At 48.2% G+C, this 18,310-nt stretch overlaps 1 protein-coding gene across 1 annotated transcript in view; it reads right to left on the reverse strand.

Moving 5' to 3' along the window:
* Positions 1-18,310, reverse strand: part of BOP1 (BOP1 ribosomal biogenesis factor) — an 87,669-nt gene that overhangs the window by 15,996 nt on the left and 53,363 nt on the right. Inside the window, exons 4-11 of the mRNA XM_058830041.1 lie at positions 14,937-15,091; positions 10,430-10,547; positions 8,303-8,404; positions 6,748-6,960; positions 4,935-5,096; positions 3,442-3,522; positions 2,614-2,683; positions 411-543 (exon numbers count right to left, since the gene is read on the reverse strand). Coding sequence (XP_058686024.1) covers positions 411-543; positions 2,614-2,683; positions 3,442-3,522; positions 4,935-5,096; positions 6,748-6,960; positions 8,303-8,404; positions 10,430-10,547; positions 14,937-15,091 — 1,034 coding nt within the window. The remainder of the gene's footprint in view (positions 1-410; positions 544-2,613; positions 2,684-3,441; positions 3,523-4,934; positions 5,097-6,747; positions 6,961-8,302; positions 8,405-10,429; positions 10,548-14,936; positions 15,092-18,310) is intronic.

An 18,310-nucleotide genomic window follows, 5' to 3' on the forward strand; every position in this document is an offset into this window, starting at 1 on the left:
TTGGATCCAGGAATGGATTGGGATCCAGGAATGGATTTGGATTCAGGGACGGATTCGGATCCAGGAACGGATTGGGATCCAGGAATGGATTTGAATCCAGGAACGGATTCAGATCCAGGGACGGATCCCACCATTCTCAGGAACGGATTGGGATCCAGGAATGGATTGGAATCCAGGAATGGATTTGGATCCAGGAATGGATTTGGATCCAGGAATGGATTCGGATCCAGGGACGGATTGGGATCCAGGGATGGATCCCACCATTCCCAGGAACGGATTCGGATCCAGGAACGGATCCCACCATTCCCAGGAACGGATTCGGATCCAGGGACAGATCCCCCCATTCCCAGGAACGGATTTGGATCCTCGGGCGCTCCAGGAAAATCCGGGAATGTTCCCTGGGAACTCACACGGCGACGGCCACCAGGCAGAGGCTGGGGTTGGGATTCCAGGCCACGCTCCCGACCACGGATCCGACGGGAACGCTCCGCAGGCAGCGCCCGGAGCTCACCTCCCAGAACCGCAGCGTGCCGTCGTCCGAGCCTACAACGGGAATGCCGAGGGAATTCCAGGAATTCTGAGAGAATTCTGGGAATGCTGAGGGAATGGTGAGGGAATTCTGGGAATTCCCGGTGCTGGGAATGGGGGGAAAAGCTGGAATGGGGTTCCCTGGAAGCCGCAATTCCCTGGAAGCCAGAATTCCCTAGATCCCAAAATTCCCTGGAACCCACAATTCCCCGGAATCCAGAATTTCCAGCAATTTCCCAGAATTCCCTGTGATTTCCCAGAATTCCCTAGCACCCCCAATTCTCTGCATCCTAAAATTTCCTGGAATCCAAAATTCCCCCGAGCCCAAAATTCCCTGTGATTTCCTAAAATTCCCTGTGATTTCCCAGAATTCCCTGGAAACCACAATTCCCTGGATCCCAGAACCACAGCGTGCCGTCGTCTGAGCCTGGAACGGGAATGTCGAGGGAATTCTGGGAATTCTGAGCGAATTCCGGGAATGCCGAGGGAATTCTGGGAATTCCCACTGCCGGGAATGGAGGGAAAAACTGGAATGGGGTTTCCTGGAAGCCGCAATTCCCTAGAATCCAGGATTCCCAGCGATTTCCCAGAATTCCCAATCCCTCTCCTGCCCCATCACACCGATCCCGTTCCCATTCCCATTTTTCCCGTTCCCATTCCGGTACCAGTCCCTGTGCCTGGGTCAGGAACACCGGGATCGGATTCAGGATTGGGACTGGGACCGAGATTGGGATCAGAATTGGTTTGGGATTGGGATCGGGATTGGGATCAGGATGGGGATTGGGATCGGGATCAGGATCAGGATTGGGATTGGGATTGAGATCAGGATCAGGATCAGGATTGAGATCAGAATCAGGATCAGGATCAGGATCAGGATCGGGATTGAGATTGGGACTGAGACTAGGATCAGAATTGGTTTGGGATTGGGATCAGGATCAGGATTTGGATCGGGATCAGGATCAGAATTGGTTTGGGATTGGGATTGGGATCAGGATTGGGATCAGAATCAGGATCAGGATCAGGATCAGGATCAGGACTGGGGTCAGGATCAGGATCAGGATTGGGGATTGGGATCGGGGTCAGAATTGGGATTGGGATCACGATCGGGATTGAGACTGGGAGCGCGATTGGGATCAGAATTCGTTTGGGTTTGGGATTGGGATTGGGATCGGGATCAGGACCAGGATCAGGATCGGGATCGGGATCAGAATTGGGTTGGGATTGGGACTAGGATGGGGATCAGGACTGGGATCCGGATTGGGATCAGGACTGGGGTCAGGATCAGGATTGGGATCCAGATTGGGATCAGAATTGGATCGGGATTGGGATCAGGACTGGGATCGATATCGGGATCAGCATCAAGACTGGGATCGGGATCAGGATTGGGATTGAGACTGGGACCAGGACTGGGATCAGAATTGTATCGGGATCAGGATCAGAGCCAGGATCAGGATTGGGATGAGGATCAGGATCAGGATCAGGATCAGTGCCAGGATCAGGATTGGGATCGGGATTGGAATGAGGATCAGGATTGGGATTGGGATCAGAATCCGGATCCAAATCGGGATCAGGATCAAGACTGGGATCAGGATTGGGATAAGAATTGAATCAGGATGGGGATCAGAATCTGGATCAGGATCGAGATCAGGATCGGGATCAGGATCGGGATTGGGATCAGGATCCCATTTTTCCTTTCCCTGCCCAAGCTCCGCCCCATTCCCGCAGCAGAGCTGGGAATTCCGACCATTCCCGACCATTCCCGACCATTCCCAGCCATTCCCGACCATTCCCATTCCCATTCCCTATTCCCAACCTTTCCCAACCATTCCCAGCCATTCCCAACCATTCCAGAACATTCCCAGCCATTCCCAGCCATTCCCAGCCATTCCCGACCATTCCCAGCCATTCCCAGCCATTCCCGACCATTCCAGAACATTCCCAGCCATTCCCGACCACTCCCAACCATTCCCGACCATTCCCAGCCATTCCCGACCATTCCCAGCCATTCCCAGCCATTCCCATTCCCCATTCCCATCTCCCGGCTGCAGATCCATGGGATTTTTCCCGGGAATTCCGGCTCCGTACCCGACACCAGCCACTGCCCGCTGGGGGAGACGCTCAGAGTCCTCACCAGGCTGGAATGGCCACGGAAAACCTGGAAAAAAAACGGGAATCGGGGAGAATTCCCAAATCCCGGCAGCTCCTCGGGAATTCCGGATGGGAATGAGGATCCTGGCCCGGAATTCCAGCTTTTTCCAAGGGAATATTCCCGAAATTCCCACCTGAGGCCGTTCCCGCCCTGGATTCATCAATCCCAGGGGTTTTTTTGGGATGAGCCCCCCCCAAGCTCCGGGAAAGTTTTCCCTGGAAATCCCGGTTTTCCAGAGCCTTTCCCAGCAGGAAATCCCAGGAATTTTCCAGGAATTCCAGCTTTTCCCAGCTCCTCCCACCAATCCTCACTTCCTGAGGCTCCAAATCCCAAAAATCCCATCAAATCCCAGAGAAAATTCCCAAAATTCCCAGTTTTTTTCTGGGATGAGCCTCCTCCAACTCTGGGGAAGTTTTCCGGATCCATTCCTGGGAATCCCGGTTTTCCAGAGCCTTTCCCAGCAGGAAATCCCAGGAATTTTCCAGGAATTCCATCTTTCCCCATCTCCTCCTCTTCCCAACTCTCCAAATCCCAAAAAATCCCAAAAATCCCAGAAAAAATTCCCAAAATTCCCAGTTTTTTCTGGGATGTTCCCCCCCCCCAGCTCCAGGAAAGTTTTCCGGATCCGTTCCCGGGAATCCAGCAGGAAATTCCAGGAAATTTCCCAGGAATTCCAACCTTCTTCATCTCCTCCTCTTCCCAACTCTCCAAATCCCAAAAAATCCCAGAAATCCCAGAGAAAATTCCCAAAATTTCCCCCTCACCATGGCCTGGGTGGTCGGGAATGGCTGCAGATCCCTCGGCCTGGGAATTTTGGGAATGAGATCCTCGGGATCCACGTTGACCTGCGGGATGGAAAACGCCCAAATCCAAACCCATCCCCCAAAACCTCCGGACATTCCCGAGGGGAAAAAAAATGGGAATTTCATTGGAATTTTCAGGGATTTTTTTAGGAATTTTTCGGGATTTTTCCAGGAATTTTTGGCGAATTTTTCATGAATTTTTGTGGAATCTTTTTGGTATTTTCTGGGAATTTTTCAGGAATTTGTTTTTTACTTTTTCAGGAATTTTTCAGGGTTTTTTGGGGAATATTTCGGGAATTTTTGGTGAATTTTTTGTGAGTTTTTGGTGAATTTTTGAGGAATTTTTGGGGAGTTTTTGGAGAATTTCTGGGGAATTTTTTCAGGAATTTTTCCTGAGTTTTTGGTGAATTTTTGAGGAATTTTTTGTGAATTTTGGGGGAATTTTTCATGAATTTTTGGGGAATTTCTGGGGAAATTTCTGGGAATTTTTCATGAGATTTTGGTGAATTTTTGGTGAATTTTTTCGGAATTTTTGGTGACTTTTCTGGGAATTTTTGGGAATTCTTTCCAGGGGAAGCGGGTTATCCGTACGCGCAGCCGGCGCTGCCGGGGGCACAACCCACTCCCAAAACCTTGGGAACTTCCCAGGGGAAAAAAACGGGAATTTTTGGGGAATTTTTTTGGGTTTTTTTGTGAATTTTTGAAAAACTTTTCGTGAATTTTTTGTGATTTTTTTTGGTGTTTTTTGTGAATTTTTTGTAAATTTTTTGGTGATTTTTTTGGGCCAATTTTTGGTTATTTTGATGATTTATTTTTTTTTTTTTTAAATCTTAGTGAATTTTTCGAGAATTTTTGGGGAATTTTTCCTGAGTTTTTGGTGAATTTTTGGGGAATATTTTGAGTATTTTTTGTGAATTTTTTGTGAATTTTTGGTGAATTTTTGGTGAATTTTTAAGGAATTTTTCCTGAGTTTTTGGTGAATTTTTGGGGAATATTTTGAGTATTTTTGGTGAATTTTTTGTGAATCTTTTGTGAATTTTTTGTGAATTTTTGGTGAATTTTTGGTGAATTTTTAAGGAATTTTTCCTGAGTTTTTCGGGAATTTTTGGTGAATTTTTGAGGAATTTTTTGTGAATGGTTGGCGAATTTTTGGGGATTTTTTTTGGCACTTTTTGTGAATTTTTGGGGAATTTTTTTGGCACTTTTTGTGATTTTTTGGGGAGTTTTTGAGGAATTTTTCCTGAGTTTATGGTGAATTTTTTGTGAATTTTTTGTGACTTTTTGGTGAATTTTTGAGGAATTTTTTGTGAATTGTTGGTGAATTTTTGGGGAATTTTTTTGGTACTTTTTGTGAATTTTTGGGGAATTTTTGAGGAATTTTTCCTGAGTTTTTGGGGAATTTTTGGTGACTTTTCCGGGAATTTTTGGGAATTTTTTCCCAGGGTTATCCGTACGCGCATCCGGCGCTGCCGGGGGCACAGGTAGAGGTCGAGGCAGCGCTCGAAGCGCTCGTGGATGAATCGGGAATAGGCGGGAACGGCGCGGAGACTCCGGAATTTCCGCGGCAGGAACGGGAGACGGCGCTCGGAGGGATCTTGGAGACGCCAGGCGGATTCCTGGGAATGGGGGAAAAACATGGGAAAAGTGGGAAAAACGGGAAAAAACGGGAGGGAAAACGGGGGGGAAAACAACAGGGAAAAAAGGGAGAAAAACGGGGGAAAAATGGGAGAAAAATGGGAAAAAACAGGGGGGAAAACGGAGGGAAAAACAACAGGAAAAAAGGGGGGAAAAACGGGAAAAATGGGAAAAAATGGGGGGAAAAACAATGGGAATGGGGAAATGGGAAAAGTGGGAAAAAATGGGGGGAAAAAACAACGGGAAAAAAGGGGGGGAAAATGGGGAAAAAAGGGGGAAAAATGGTAAAAAAACGGGGGGAAATGGGAAAAAACAGCAGAGGGAAAATGGGAAAAATGGAAGGGGGATAAGAAAAATGAGGAAAAGTGGGGAAAATGAGGAAAAGTGGGAAAAATGGGGAAAAGTGGAAAAAATGGGGGGGAAAATGGGGAGAAAATGGGAATGAGGATGGGAAAATGGGAAAAAATGGGGGGGGAAATGGGATAATGGGGGAAAAGTGGGAAAAATGGGAGAGTGGGGGTGGGGAAATGGGAAAAAATGGGGGAAAAGTGGGAAAATGGGAAAAAACGGGGAGAAATGGGGGAAAAATGGGAAAATATGGGAAAAAACGGGGAGAAATGGGAAAAAACGGAAAAGTTGGAAATAAAATGGGATAGTGGGGGTGGGAAAATGGGAAAAAATGGGATATTGGGAAAAATGGGGATAGGGATGGGAAAATGGGAAAAATGGGGGTGGGAAAATGGGATAATGAGGAAAAAGTGGGAAAAAGTGGGAAAAATGGGAAAAGTGGGAAAAATGGGAAAAGTGGGAAAAAATGGGGGGAAAGTGGGAAAAATGGGGGGGAAAATTGGGAAAAAATGGGGGAAATGGGGGAAAATGAGAAAAATGGGGGAAAATGGGAAAAAATGGGAATGGGAAAAATGGGATTGGGGATGGGAAAAATGGGATTGGGAAAAATTGGAAAAATGGGAATGGGGATGGAAAATGGGGGAAAAACAGGAAAATTGGGATGGTGTGGGTGGTAAAATGGGAAAAAATTGGGGGAAAAGTGGGAAAAATGGGATAATGATGGGGAAAATGGGATTGGGGATGGGAATGGGATAATGGGAATGGGAAAATTGGGATAATGGGAAAAATGGGAACGGGAAAAACGGGAAAAATGGGAATGGGGATTGGGAAATGGGATAAGAATGGGAAAAACGGGAATGGAGATGGGGAAAATGGGAATGGGGATTGGGAAATGGGATAAGAATGGGAAAAATGGGAATGGGAAAAATGGGATTGGGGATGGGAAAAATGGGAATGAGAAAAACAGGAAAAATGGGAATGGGGATTGGGAAATGGGATAAGAATGGGAAAAACGGGAATGGAGATGGGAAAAATGGGAATGGGAAAAACGGGAATGGAGATGGGGAAAATGGGAATGGGAAAAACGGGAATGGAAACGGGGAAAAATGGGAATGGGAAAAACGGGAATGGGACGCTGATCCCACCAGGATCTTCCCATCCCAGTCCACCCCAATCCATGGGAAGAGATCCCAACTCTCCCACCACCCACAACCCCCAAAAAAAACCTCCCCAAAATTCCAAAAATTCCCCAAAATTCCCCAGAATTCCCGTCATTCCCGGCACCTCGTCGGGGCTGAGCAGGAATTCCGGGGGCGGGTTGTAGGACTCGGCGTGGCCCGGCAGCGGGATTTTGGGAGCGGGGACGTGCATCTTGTGGCGGCCCAGGATGGAGTCGGGATCTTCCCGAGCCCAGAGGTCGTAAAAAACGGGAACGTTTTCCTTGGGTTTCCGAGGTTGGATCCAGCCCATCTTGATGGCGTGGACCAGTTTGGAGACCTGGCCGGAATTGCCGGGATTTGGGAACAGGGGGTCGGTTCTTGGATGGAGTTTGGAGTTGTTGGGATCTTCCCGATCCCGTCGGGATCTTCCCGATCCCGTCCACCCCACTGGGATTTTTCCGTCTTCCTCTTCCCATTGGGATCTTCCCAAATCCCTTCAATCCCATTGGGATCTTCCCAAATCACTTCAATCCCACCGGAATCTTTCCAATCCCACCGGGATCTTCCCAATCCTCCCATTCCATTGGGATCTTCCCATTCCATTGGGATCTTCCCAATCCTCCCATTCCATTGGGATCTTCCCAATCCTCTCATTCCATTGGGATCTTTCCTCATCCCCACCAGGATCTTCCCAATCCATTGGGATCATCCCAATCCCTTCAATCCCACCGGGATCATTCCCAATCCCACCGGGATCATTCCCAATCCCACCAGGATCATCCCAATCCCCTCATTCCATTGGGATCATTCCAATCCCTTCAATCCCACCGGGATCATTCCCAATCCACCGGGATCATTCCCAATCCCACTGGGATCATCCCAATCCCATCGGGATCGTTCCCAATCCCCTCAATCCCACAAGGATCATTCCCAATCCCACCGGGATCATTCCCAATCCACCAGGATCATTCCCAATCCACCAGGATCATTCCCAATCCCACCGGGATCATTCCCAATCCCACCGGGATCATTCCCAATCCACCGGGATCATTCCCAATCCCCTCCATCCCACTGGGATCGTTCCCAATCCCACCAGGATCATTCCCAATCCACCAGGATCATTCCCAATCCACCAGGATCATTCCCAATCCCACCGGGATCATTCCCAATCCCACCAGGATCATTCCCAATCCACCGGGATCATTCCCAATCCACCGGGATCATTCCCAATCCCACCGGGATTGTTCCCAATCCCACCGGGATCATTCCCAATCCACCGGGATCATTCCCAATCCCACCGGGATCATTCCCAATCCCACCGGGATCATTCCCAATCCCCTCCATCCCACCAGGATCGTTCCCAATCCATCGGGATCATTCCCAATCCCATCGGGATCATTCCCAATCCCCTCATCCCATTGGGATCGTTCCCAATCCATCGGGATCATTCCCAATCCCACCAGGATCATTCCCAATCCCATCGGGATCATTCCCAATCCACCGGGATCATTCCCAATCCCTTCAATCCCACCGGGATCATTCCCAATCCCATCGGGATCATTCCCAATCCCACCGGGATCATCCCAATCCCACCGGGATCGTTCCCAATCCCCTCCATCCCAGCGGGATTCCCGTTCCCCCCGCTCCGGGGTCTCTTCCCGTCGGGAATTCTTTCCCACCTTTTCCTTCTCCAGCAGGGAGGGGATGAAGCTGCGTTTGTCGGCCGGGCGATTCGTCACCGGGTGCAGCCGCACCTCGCCGCTGAAGAAATCCACCGAGGGCTGGAAAAACGGGAAAAATCCCATATGGAGTCGGGAGGAGAGGGGAGAGGGAGGGGAAAAAACGGGAAAAAAAATGGGGAAAAAAAATGGGGGAAAAAAACGGGGAAAAAAAAGGGTAAAAGGGAAAAAAAATGGGGAAAAAAAGGGAAAATGAGGAGAAAAATGGGAAAAAAACCAGGACAAAAATGGGGAAAAAATGGGGAAAAGAAGTGGGGAAAAAAACGGGAGAAAGGAAAAAAAAGGGGGAGAAAAAAGGGGAAAAAATGGGGAAAAAAACCCGGAAAAATGGGGGAAAAAGTGGGAAAAAAACAGGAAAAGGAAAGGAAAAAAAAAAGGGGGAAAAAAATGGAAAAAATGGGAAAAAACGGGAAAAAAATGGGAAAAATGGGGGAAAAAAGTGGGAAGAAAAATGGGGAAAAAACGGAAAAAATAGGGAAAAAAGTGGGGAAAAAAACCGGAAAAAAAAGGGAAAAAAAAAGGAAAAAGGGGGAAAAAAAGTGGGAAGAAAAATGGGGAAAAAACGGAAAAAATAGGGAAAAAAGTGGGGAAAAAAACCGGAAAAAAAAGGGAAAAAAAAGGAAAAAGGGGGAAAAAAAATAAGAGGGAAAAATGGGGAAAAAAGGGGAAAAAAGGGAAAAAACCTGGGGAAAAAAAACCAGGAAAAATTGGGAAAAAAAACGGGGAAAAATCCAGGAAAAAAAACGGGGGAAAAAACCAGAAAATAAAGGGAAAAAGCAAAAAAAACGGGGGACAAAAGGGAAAAATGGGGGGAAAAATGGGAAAAAAGGGGAAAAAAAGCGGGAAAAATGGGGAAAAAATTGGGGGAAAAAACGGGGGAAAAAAATGGGGAAAAAAAAGGGAAAAAGAGAAAAAAACAGGGCAAAAAAGGGAAAAAAAGGGGGGAAAAAACCGGGAAAAATGGGGAAAAAATTGGGAATAAAAAGGGAAAAAAAATGGAAAAAATGGGGAAAAAAATGGGGGAAAAACCGGGAAAAATGGGAAAAAAAGTGGGGGGAAAAAAGGGGAAAAAAAAAAGGGGGGAAAAAAATGGGAAAAAAACGGGAAAAAAGGGGAAAAAATTTGGAATAAAAAGGGAAAAAAAGTGGAAAAATGGGGAAAAAAATTTGGAATAAATAGGGGAAAAAAATGGAAAATTGGGGAAAAAAATTTGGAATAAATAGGGAAAAAAAATGGAAAATTGGGGAAAAAAATGGGGGAAAAACCGGGAAAAATGGGGAAAAAAGTGGGGGAAAAAAGGGGAAAAAAAAAAGGGGGAAAAAATGGGAAAAAGGGAAAAAATGGGGGGAAAAAAAGGGGAAAAAAGGGGAGAAAAAAAGGGAAAAATCAGGAAAAATTGGGGAAAAGAATGGGGAATAATGGGAAAAATGGGAAAAAAAAGGGGAAAAAAAAGAAGGGAAAAAACCCGGGAAGAACAGGAAAAATGGGATAATGGGGGTGGGAAGAATAGGAAAATGGGATAATGGGAAAAATGGGGAAAAAATGGGAATGGGGATGGGAAAAATGGGAAAAATGAGAAAAATGGAATAATGGGAAAAATGGGAATAACGGGGATGGAAAAATGGGAAAAATGGGAATGGGAAAAAATGGGAATGGGAGAAATGGAAATGGGGATCACCCTCCAGCCCAGGAATTCCGCCCCTGGGAGCTCTCCATGGGCATTCCCAGAATTCCAGCCCTGGGAATCCCTTCCTGCATTCCCAGCGGGAATTCCAGCCCTGGGACCTCCCCTTGGGCATTCCCAGTGGGAATTCCAGTCCTGGGAATCCCTTCCTCCAATCCCAGCGAGAATTCCAGCCCTTCCCAGCATTCCCAGTGGGAATTCCAGTCCTGGGAATCCCTTCCTCCAATCCCAGCGAGAATTCCAGCCCTTCCCCTGCCCTTTCCAGCATTCCCAGTGGGAATTCCAGCTCCTCCCCCCCTTTTCCACCATTCCCATTGGGAATTCCAGCCCTTTCCCCCTTTTTCCAGCGTTCCCGGTGGGAATTCCGGCGGTTCCGGGCTGACCTGGTAGGGATCGAATTCGGGATCCCCGAATTGGCCGCTCTGGAGGCGCCGGATCAGCTCCAGCTGCTCCTCCGAGAGCGGAACCTCGGCGCCCGTCTGGGGGTCCTCAACGGAGCGCCTGACATGGGGAGAGAAACACCGGGATAAAACACCGGGAAAACACCGGGAAAACAACGGGAAAACACCGGGAAAACAACGGGAAAACACCGGGAAAACACCGGGATAAAACACCGGGATAAAACACCGGGATAAAACAACAGGAAAACACTGGGAAAACACCGGGATAAAACACTGGGAAAACACCAGGATAAAACACCGGGAAAACACCGGGAAAACACTGGGAAAACAACAGGAAAACACCGGGATAAAACACCGGGAAAACACCGGGAGAACAACGGGAAAACAATGGGATCACAACACTGGGAAAACAACTCCAAGAGCAGAACCTCGGTGCCGGTCTGGGGGTCCTCAACGGAGCGACTGACGGGGGAGAGAAACACTGGGATAAAACACTGGGATAAAACACCGGGAAAACACCAGGAAAACAATGGGAAAACACCGGGATAAAACACTGGGAAAACAATGGGAAAACACCAGGAAAACACCGGGATAAAACACCGGGAAACACCGGGATAAAACACCGGGAAAACAACGGGAAAACACCAGGAAAACAATGGGAAAACACTGGGATAAAACACCGGGAAAACAATGGGAAAACACCAGGAAAACACCGGGAAAACAACGGGAAAACACCGGGGAAACAATGGGAGAACACTGGGAAAACACCGGGAAAACACCGGGATAACACTGGGATTACACTGGGATAACACCGGGAAAACAACTCCGAGAGCGGAACCTCGGTGCCCGTCTGGGGGTCCTCAACGGAGCGCCTGACGCGGGAGAGAAACACCGGGATAAAACACCGGGAAAACAACGGGAAAACAATGGGAAAACACCGGGAAAACACCGGGAAAACACTGGGATAAAACACCGGGAAAACACCGGGAAACACCGGGATAAAACACCGGGAAACACCAGGAAAATACCGGGAAAACACCGGGAAACACCGGGATAAAACACCGGGAAAACACCGGGATAAAACACCGGGAAACACCAGGAAAATACTGGGAAAACACCAGGAAACACCGGGATAAAACACCGGGAAAACACCGGGATAAAACACCGGGAAAACACCGGGATAAAACACCGGGAAAACACCAGGAAAACACCAGGAAAACAACAGGAGAACACTGGGAGAACAACGGGAAAACACCGGGACAACAATGGGATCACAACAATGGGAAAACAACTCCGAGAGCAGAACCTCGGTGCCGGTCTGGGGGTCCTGGACTGAGCGACTGACGGGGGGAGAGAAACAGCACCGGGATAAAACACTGGGAAAACACTGGGAAAATACCGGGAAAACACCGGGAAAACAATGGGAAAACACCGGGAAAACAACGGGAAAACACCGGGATAAAACACCGGGATAAAACACCGGGAAAACACTGAGAAAACAACGGGAAAACACCAGGAAAACAACGGGAAAACAATGGGAAAACAGCGGAAAAACACCGGGAAAACACTGGGAAAACAACAGGAAAACACTGGGAAAACACCGGGATAAAACACCGGGAAAACACCGGGAAAACACTGGGAAAACAACAGGAAAACACCGGGAAAACACCGGGAAAACAACGGGAAAGCACTGAAAAAACACCGGGAAAACACCAGGAAAACAATGGGAGAACCAGGATAAAACACCAGGAAAACACCGGGAAAACAATGGGAGAACACCAGGATAAAACAGTGGGAAAACACCGGGATAAAACACCGGGAGAACACCAGGAAAACAATGGGAAAACACCGGGATAAAACACCGGGAAAACACCGGGAAAACAATGGGAAAACACCGGGAAAACACCAGGAAAACAGTGGGAAAACACCGGGAAAACAGCGGGAAAACAGCGGGATAAAACACTGGGAAAAGACCGGGAAAACAATGGGAAAACACTGGGATAAAACACCGGGAAAACACCGGGAAAACACTGGGAAAACACCGGGATAACACCGGGAAAACAATGGGAAAACACCGGGATAAAACACCGGGAAACACCGGGATAAAACACCGGGAGAACAATGGAATAACACTGAGATAACAACACCGGGATCATAACAACACTGGGATAAAACAACACTGGGAAAACAATGGGATAACAACGGGAAAACAATGGGATAACAATGGGATAACAACGGGATAACACCGGGATAACAATACCGGAAGAACAACACCGGGATGACAACAGGAATTCCCAGGATTTGGGACAGGATTCCCGGGATTTGGGACACGAATTCCTGGGATTTGGGACAGGATTCCCAGGATTTGGGACAGAATTCCCGGGATTTGGGACAGGATTCCCAGGATTTGGGACAGAATTCCGAGGATTTGGGACACGAATTCCCGGGATTTAGGACAGGATTCCCGGGATTTGGGACAGAATTCCCAGGATTTGGGACAGGATTCCCGGGATTTGGGACACGAATTCCCGGGATTTGGGACAGGATTCCCAGGATTTGGGACAGGATTCCCAGGATTTGGGACAGGATTCCCAGGATTTGGGACAGGATTCCCGGAATTTGGGACACGAATTCCCAGGATTTGGGACAGGATTCCCAGGATTTGGGACAGGATTCCCAGGATTTGGGACAGAATTCCCAGGATTTGGGACAGAATTCCGAGGATTTGGGACAGGATTCCCGGGATTTGGGACAGGATTCCCAGGATTTGGGACAGGATTCCCAGGATTTGGGACAGAATTCCCGGGATTTGGGACACGAATTCCCAAGATTTGGGACAGAATTCCCAGGATTTGGGACAGGATTCCCGGAATTTGGGACACGAATTCCTGGGATTTGGGACACGAATTCCCCGGATTTGGGACACAAATTCCCGGGATTTGGAACACGAATTCCCAAGATTTGGGACAGGATTCCCAGGATTTGGGACAGGATTCCCGTGATTTGGGACACGAATTCCTGGGATTTGGGACAGGATTCCTGGGATTTGGGACATGAATTCCCAGGATTTGGGACAGGATTCCCGGGATTTGGGACAGGATTCCCAGGATTTGGGACAGGATTCCCAGGATTTGGGACAGGATTCCCAGGATTTGGGACAGGATTCCCGGAATTTGGGACACGAATTCCCAGGATTTGGGACAGGATTCCCAGGATTTGGGACAGGATTCCCAGGATTTGGGACAGAATTCCCAGGATTTGGGACAGAATTCCGAGGATTTGGGACAGGATTCCCGGGATTTGGGACAGGATTCCCAGGATTTGGGACAGGATTCCCAGGATTTGGGACAGGATTCCCAGGATTTGGGACAGAATTCCCGGGATTTGGGACACGAATTCCCAAGATTTGGGACAGAATTCCCAGGATTTGGGACAGGATTCCCGGAATTTGGGACACGAATTCCTGGGATTTGGGACACGAATTCCCCGGATTTGGGACACAAATTCCCGGGATTTGGAACACGAATTCCCAAGATTTGGGACAGGATTCCCAGGATTTGGGACAGGATTCCCGTGATTTGGGACACGAATTCCTGGGATTTGGGACAGGATTCCTGGGATTTGGGACATGAATTCCCAGGATTTGGGACAGGATTCCCAGGATTTGGGACAGGATTCACGGGATTTGGGACAGGATTCCCAGGATTTGGGACAGGATTCCCAGGATTTGGGACAGGATTCCCAGGATTTGGGACAGAATTCCAAGGATTTGGGACAGGATTCCCGGAATTTGGGACAGGATTCCCGGAATTTGGGACAGGATTCCCGGAATTTGGGACAGGATTCCCAGGATTTGGGACAGGATTCCCGGGATTTGGGACAGAATTCCCGGGATTTGGGACACAAATTCCCAGGATTTGGGACACGAATTCCCAGGATCTGGGACAGGATTCCCGGAATTTGGGACAGGATTCCCAGGATTTGGGACAGGATTCCCAGGATTTGGGACATGAATTCCCAGGATTTGGGACAGGATTCCCGGGATTTGGGACAGGATTCCCGGGATTTGGGACACGAATTCCTGGGATTTGGGACACGGATTCCCGGAATTTGGGACAGGATTCCCAGGATTTGGGACAGGATTCCCGGAATTTGGGACAGGATTCCCAGGATTTGGGACAGAATTCCGAGGATTTGGGACACGAATTCCCAGGATTTGGGACACGAATTCCCAGGATTTGGGACAGGATTTCCAAGACAGACAAAAATTCCGGGGATTTGGGACAGAATTCCTGGGAATCCTCTGGGGATGGCCCCAAAGCTCCACCCCAAATCCCAAATCCAGCAAATCCCTCCCAGGAAACCTCCAGAACTCCCAAAATCCGGGAATTCCGACCCTCCAGAACTCCCAAAATCCGGGAATTCCGACCAATCCCAAACGCCAGGAAATCTCTGGGAATTTCCGGATTTTTCCGGGATTTTTCCTCACCAGTATTCCGGGTTTTCCATCTTTTCCAGGAACAGCTCCAGCTGGTCCCTGCTCCGGAGGGGTTTGAAGATCCTTTTCCCGTCCAGGTCGTATCCCACGTGCGGAAAATCCCGGTACCATTCCATGGGAATGTTCCCCACCGTGTTCCGGATGTCCTGGGAAAAAAAACCGGGAAAAAAAACCGGGAATGAGGGGTGGGGGGAGGGATGGGAATTCCTGGGGGAAAAGGGAATTCCTGGGGATTTTTGGGGAAAAATTTGAGGGAATTCCAGGGAATTCCAGGGGAAAAATGTGAGGGAATTCCAGGAAAAAATGTGAGGAAATTCCTGGGGAAAAATGTGAGGGAATTCCTGGGAATTCTTGGAAAAAACAGGGAAAATAGTGAGGGAATTCCAGGGAATTCCAGAGGAAAAGGGGGAGGGAATTCCAGGGTAAAATGGGGAAAGAGGGGAGGGAATTCCAGGGAATTTTTGGAGAAAAATGTAAGGGAATTCCTGGGAATTCCAGAGGAAAAAGGAGAAGCATTTCCAGGGAATTCCTGGGGAAAATGGGGAGAGAATTCCAGAAAAATGGGGGAAAGGGTGAGGGAATTCCAGGGAATTTCGGGGGAAAAGAGGGAGGGAGTTCCAGGAAAATCCTGGAGCTGCTTCCCAAGGAAAACAGGGAAAAAAGTGAGGGAATTCCAGGGAATTCTCGGAGAAAAGGGGGAGGGAATTCCAGGAAAATCCTGGAGCTGCTTCCCAAGGAAAACCCCGTGCCCCAAATCACCTCCACATCCCTGCCTGCAATCCCACAGACTCCGGCTGTTATTCCCTGGATTTTGGCCACAATTCCCTGGATTTTGGCCACAATTTCCTGGATTTTGGGGTTCCCTGTGCCCCCAATCATCTCCACATCCCTGGCTGCAATTCCAACGATTCCGGCTGCAATTCCCTGGATTTTGGCCACAATTCCCTGGATTTGGGCCACAATTCCCTAAATTTTGGCTACAATTTCCTGGATTTTGGCCACAATTCCCAGGATTTTGGGGCTCCCTATGCCCCCAACCTGTGCCCAGCACCGGCTCCACATCCCTGACCAAAATTCCAACGATTTTGGCCACAATTCCATGAATTTTGGCCACATTTCCAACAATTTTGGCTGCAATTCCCTGGATTTTGGCTGCAATTCCCTGAATTTTGGCCTCAATCCCACCCACTTCATCCCCAATTCCCGGGATTCCAACCCCAACTCCCCGGATTTTCACCGGGACCCCCTCGGATTTTCAGGATCTCGTCCCTTTTCCACCCCTTTTTTCCACAATTTTGGGCACAATTCCCTGGATTTTGGCCACAATTCCCTGGATTTTGGGGTTCCCTGTGCCCCCAATCATCTCCACATCCCTGCCTGCAATTCCAACGATTCCGGCTGCAATTCCCTGGATTTTGGCTGCAATTCCCTGAATTTTGGCCACAATTCCCTGGATCTTGGGGCTCCCTGTGCCCCCAACCTGTGCCCAGCACCGGCTCCACATCCCGGACCAAAATTCCAACGATTTTGGCTGCAATTCCCTAAATTTTGGCTGCAATTCCCTAAATTTTGGCCGCAATTCCAACAATTTTGGCTACAATTCCCTAAATTTTGGCCTCAATCCCACCCACTTAATCCCCAATTCCCGGGATTCCAACCCCAACTCCCCGGATTTTCACCGGGACCCCCTCGGATTTCCAGGATCTCGTTCCTTTTCCACCCCTTTTTTCCATAATTTTGGGCACAATTCCCTGGATTTTGGCCACAATTCCCTGGATTTTGGCCACAATTCCCTGGATTTTGGCCACAATTCCCTGAATTTTGGGCACAATTCCCTGGATTTTGGGGCTCCCCGTGCCCCCAATCATCTCCACATCCCTGGCTGCAATTCCAACGATTCTGGCCGCAATTCCCTGGATTTTGGCAACAATTCCCTGGATTTGGGCCACAATTCCCTAAATTTTGGCTGCAATTCCCTGGATTTTGGCCACAATTCCCTGGATTTTGGGGCTCCCTCTGCCCCCAACCTGTGCCCAGCACCGGCTCCACATCCCGGACCAAAATTCCAACGATTTTGGCTGCAATTCCCTAAATTTTGGCTGCAATTCCCTAAATTTTGGCCACAATTCCAACGATTTTGGCCGCAATTCCCTGAATTTTGGCCTCAATCCCACCCCCTTCATCCCCAATTCCCGGGATTCCAACCCCAACTCCCCGGATTTTCACCGGGACCCCCTCGGATTTTCAGGATTTCTTTTCCACCCCATTTTTTATATTTTTTCCCCCCCTTCCCAATCCTCCTCCTCCTCCTCCTCGGCGCTCCGTCCTTTTCCCGGGAATTGCGGCGGCCCCGGAGCCGGCGTTAAACGAAAGCAGATGGCTCCGGGAGCTTCCAGAGGGCCGGGAAAGGGATGACAGAGGTTGGATTTCGGAAGCTGCCGAGACAGGGATTAAAGTCGGGAGCGTACGGAAGGTGCCGCGATCCGGTCGGGAACGAAACCTCCCGCGCGGAGCTCCCGGGAGGCGCCGCTGGAAAAGCCGGGGGAAGCTCGGGAATGGGGGGAAAAAAGGGGGAAAAGGGGGGAAAAAAAGGGAAAATTAAGGAAAAAAATTAGGGATTGTGATGTGGGGAGGGTGGAAAAAAATTGGGGGGGGCGGGGGGGAAATCCGTAAAAAAAGATGGAAAAATTTATGGAAAAATTATGGAGAAATGTCCCCAAAAAAATGCTGGAGAAATGTATAAAAATATCCAAGAAAAATCTGGATAAAATTCACCCAAAAATCATCCCAAAAAATATTCCCTCCCCCCAAAAAAAAAATCCACCCCCAGAAATAAAATAAATCATCACAAAAAGTTTTAAAAAAATCCCCAAAAAATCCTCAAATCCCCCCAAAATCCTCCCAAAATAAAAAAAAAATAAATAAAAAAAATCCCCCCCCAAAATTCCCAAATCCACTGAAAAAAAAAAAAATCTTCCCAAAAATCCCCCCTGAAACATAAAAAAATACCCCAAAAATTAAAAAATGTTCCAAAAAATCCTCAGATTGCCCCAAAAAAATCCTCCCAAAATCCCCCCAAAAAAGCCCAAAAAAACCTCCCAAAATCCCCCCAAAAAATCTCCCCCAAAAATTACCAAATTCACCCCAAAAAATAAAAAATCCTCCAAAAAATCCCCCCCCAAAAATATAAAATAAATCCCCCCAAAACACTCCAAAAAGTGAAAAAAAATCGCAAAAAATCTCCAAATAAATCCCCCCAAAAATAAAAAGAAATCCCAAAATTCCTCCCAAAAAATCCCAGAATATCCCCAAAAAATCTCCCAAAAAAATTCCATCAAATCCCCCCCAAAAATCCCAAAAAAATC

The sequence above is a fragment of the Poecile atricapillus genome, chromosome 2 (assembly GCF_030490865.1).
Source record: "Poecile atricapillus isolate bPoeAtr1 chromosome 2, bPoeAtr1.hap1, whole genome shotgun sequence".
Classification (NCBI taxonomy): domain Eukaryota; kingdom Metazoa; phylum Chordata; class Aves; order Passeriformes; family Paridae; genus Poecile; species Poecile atricapillus.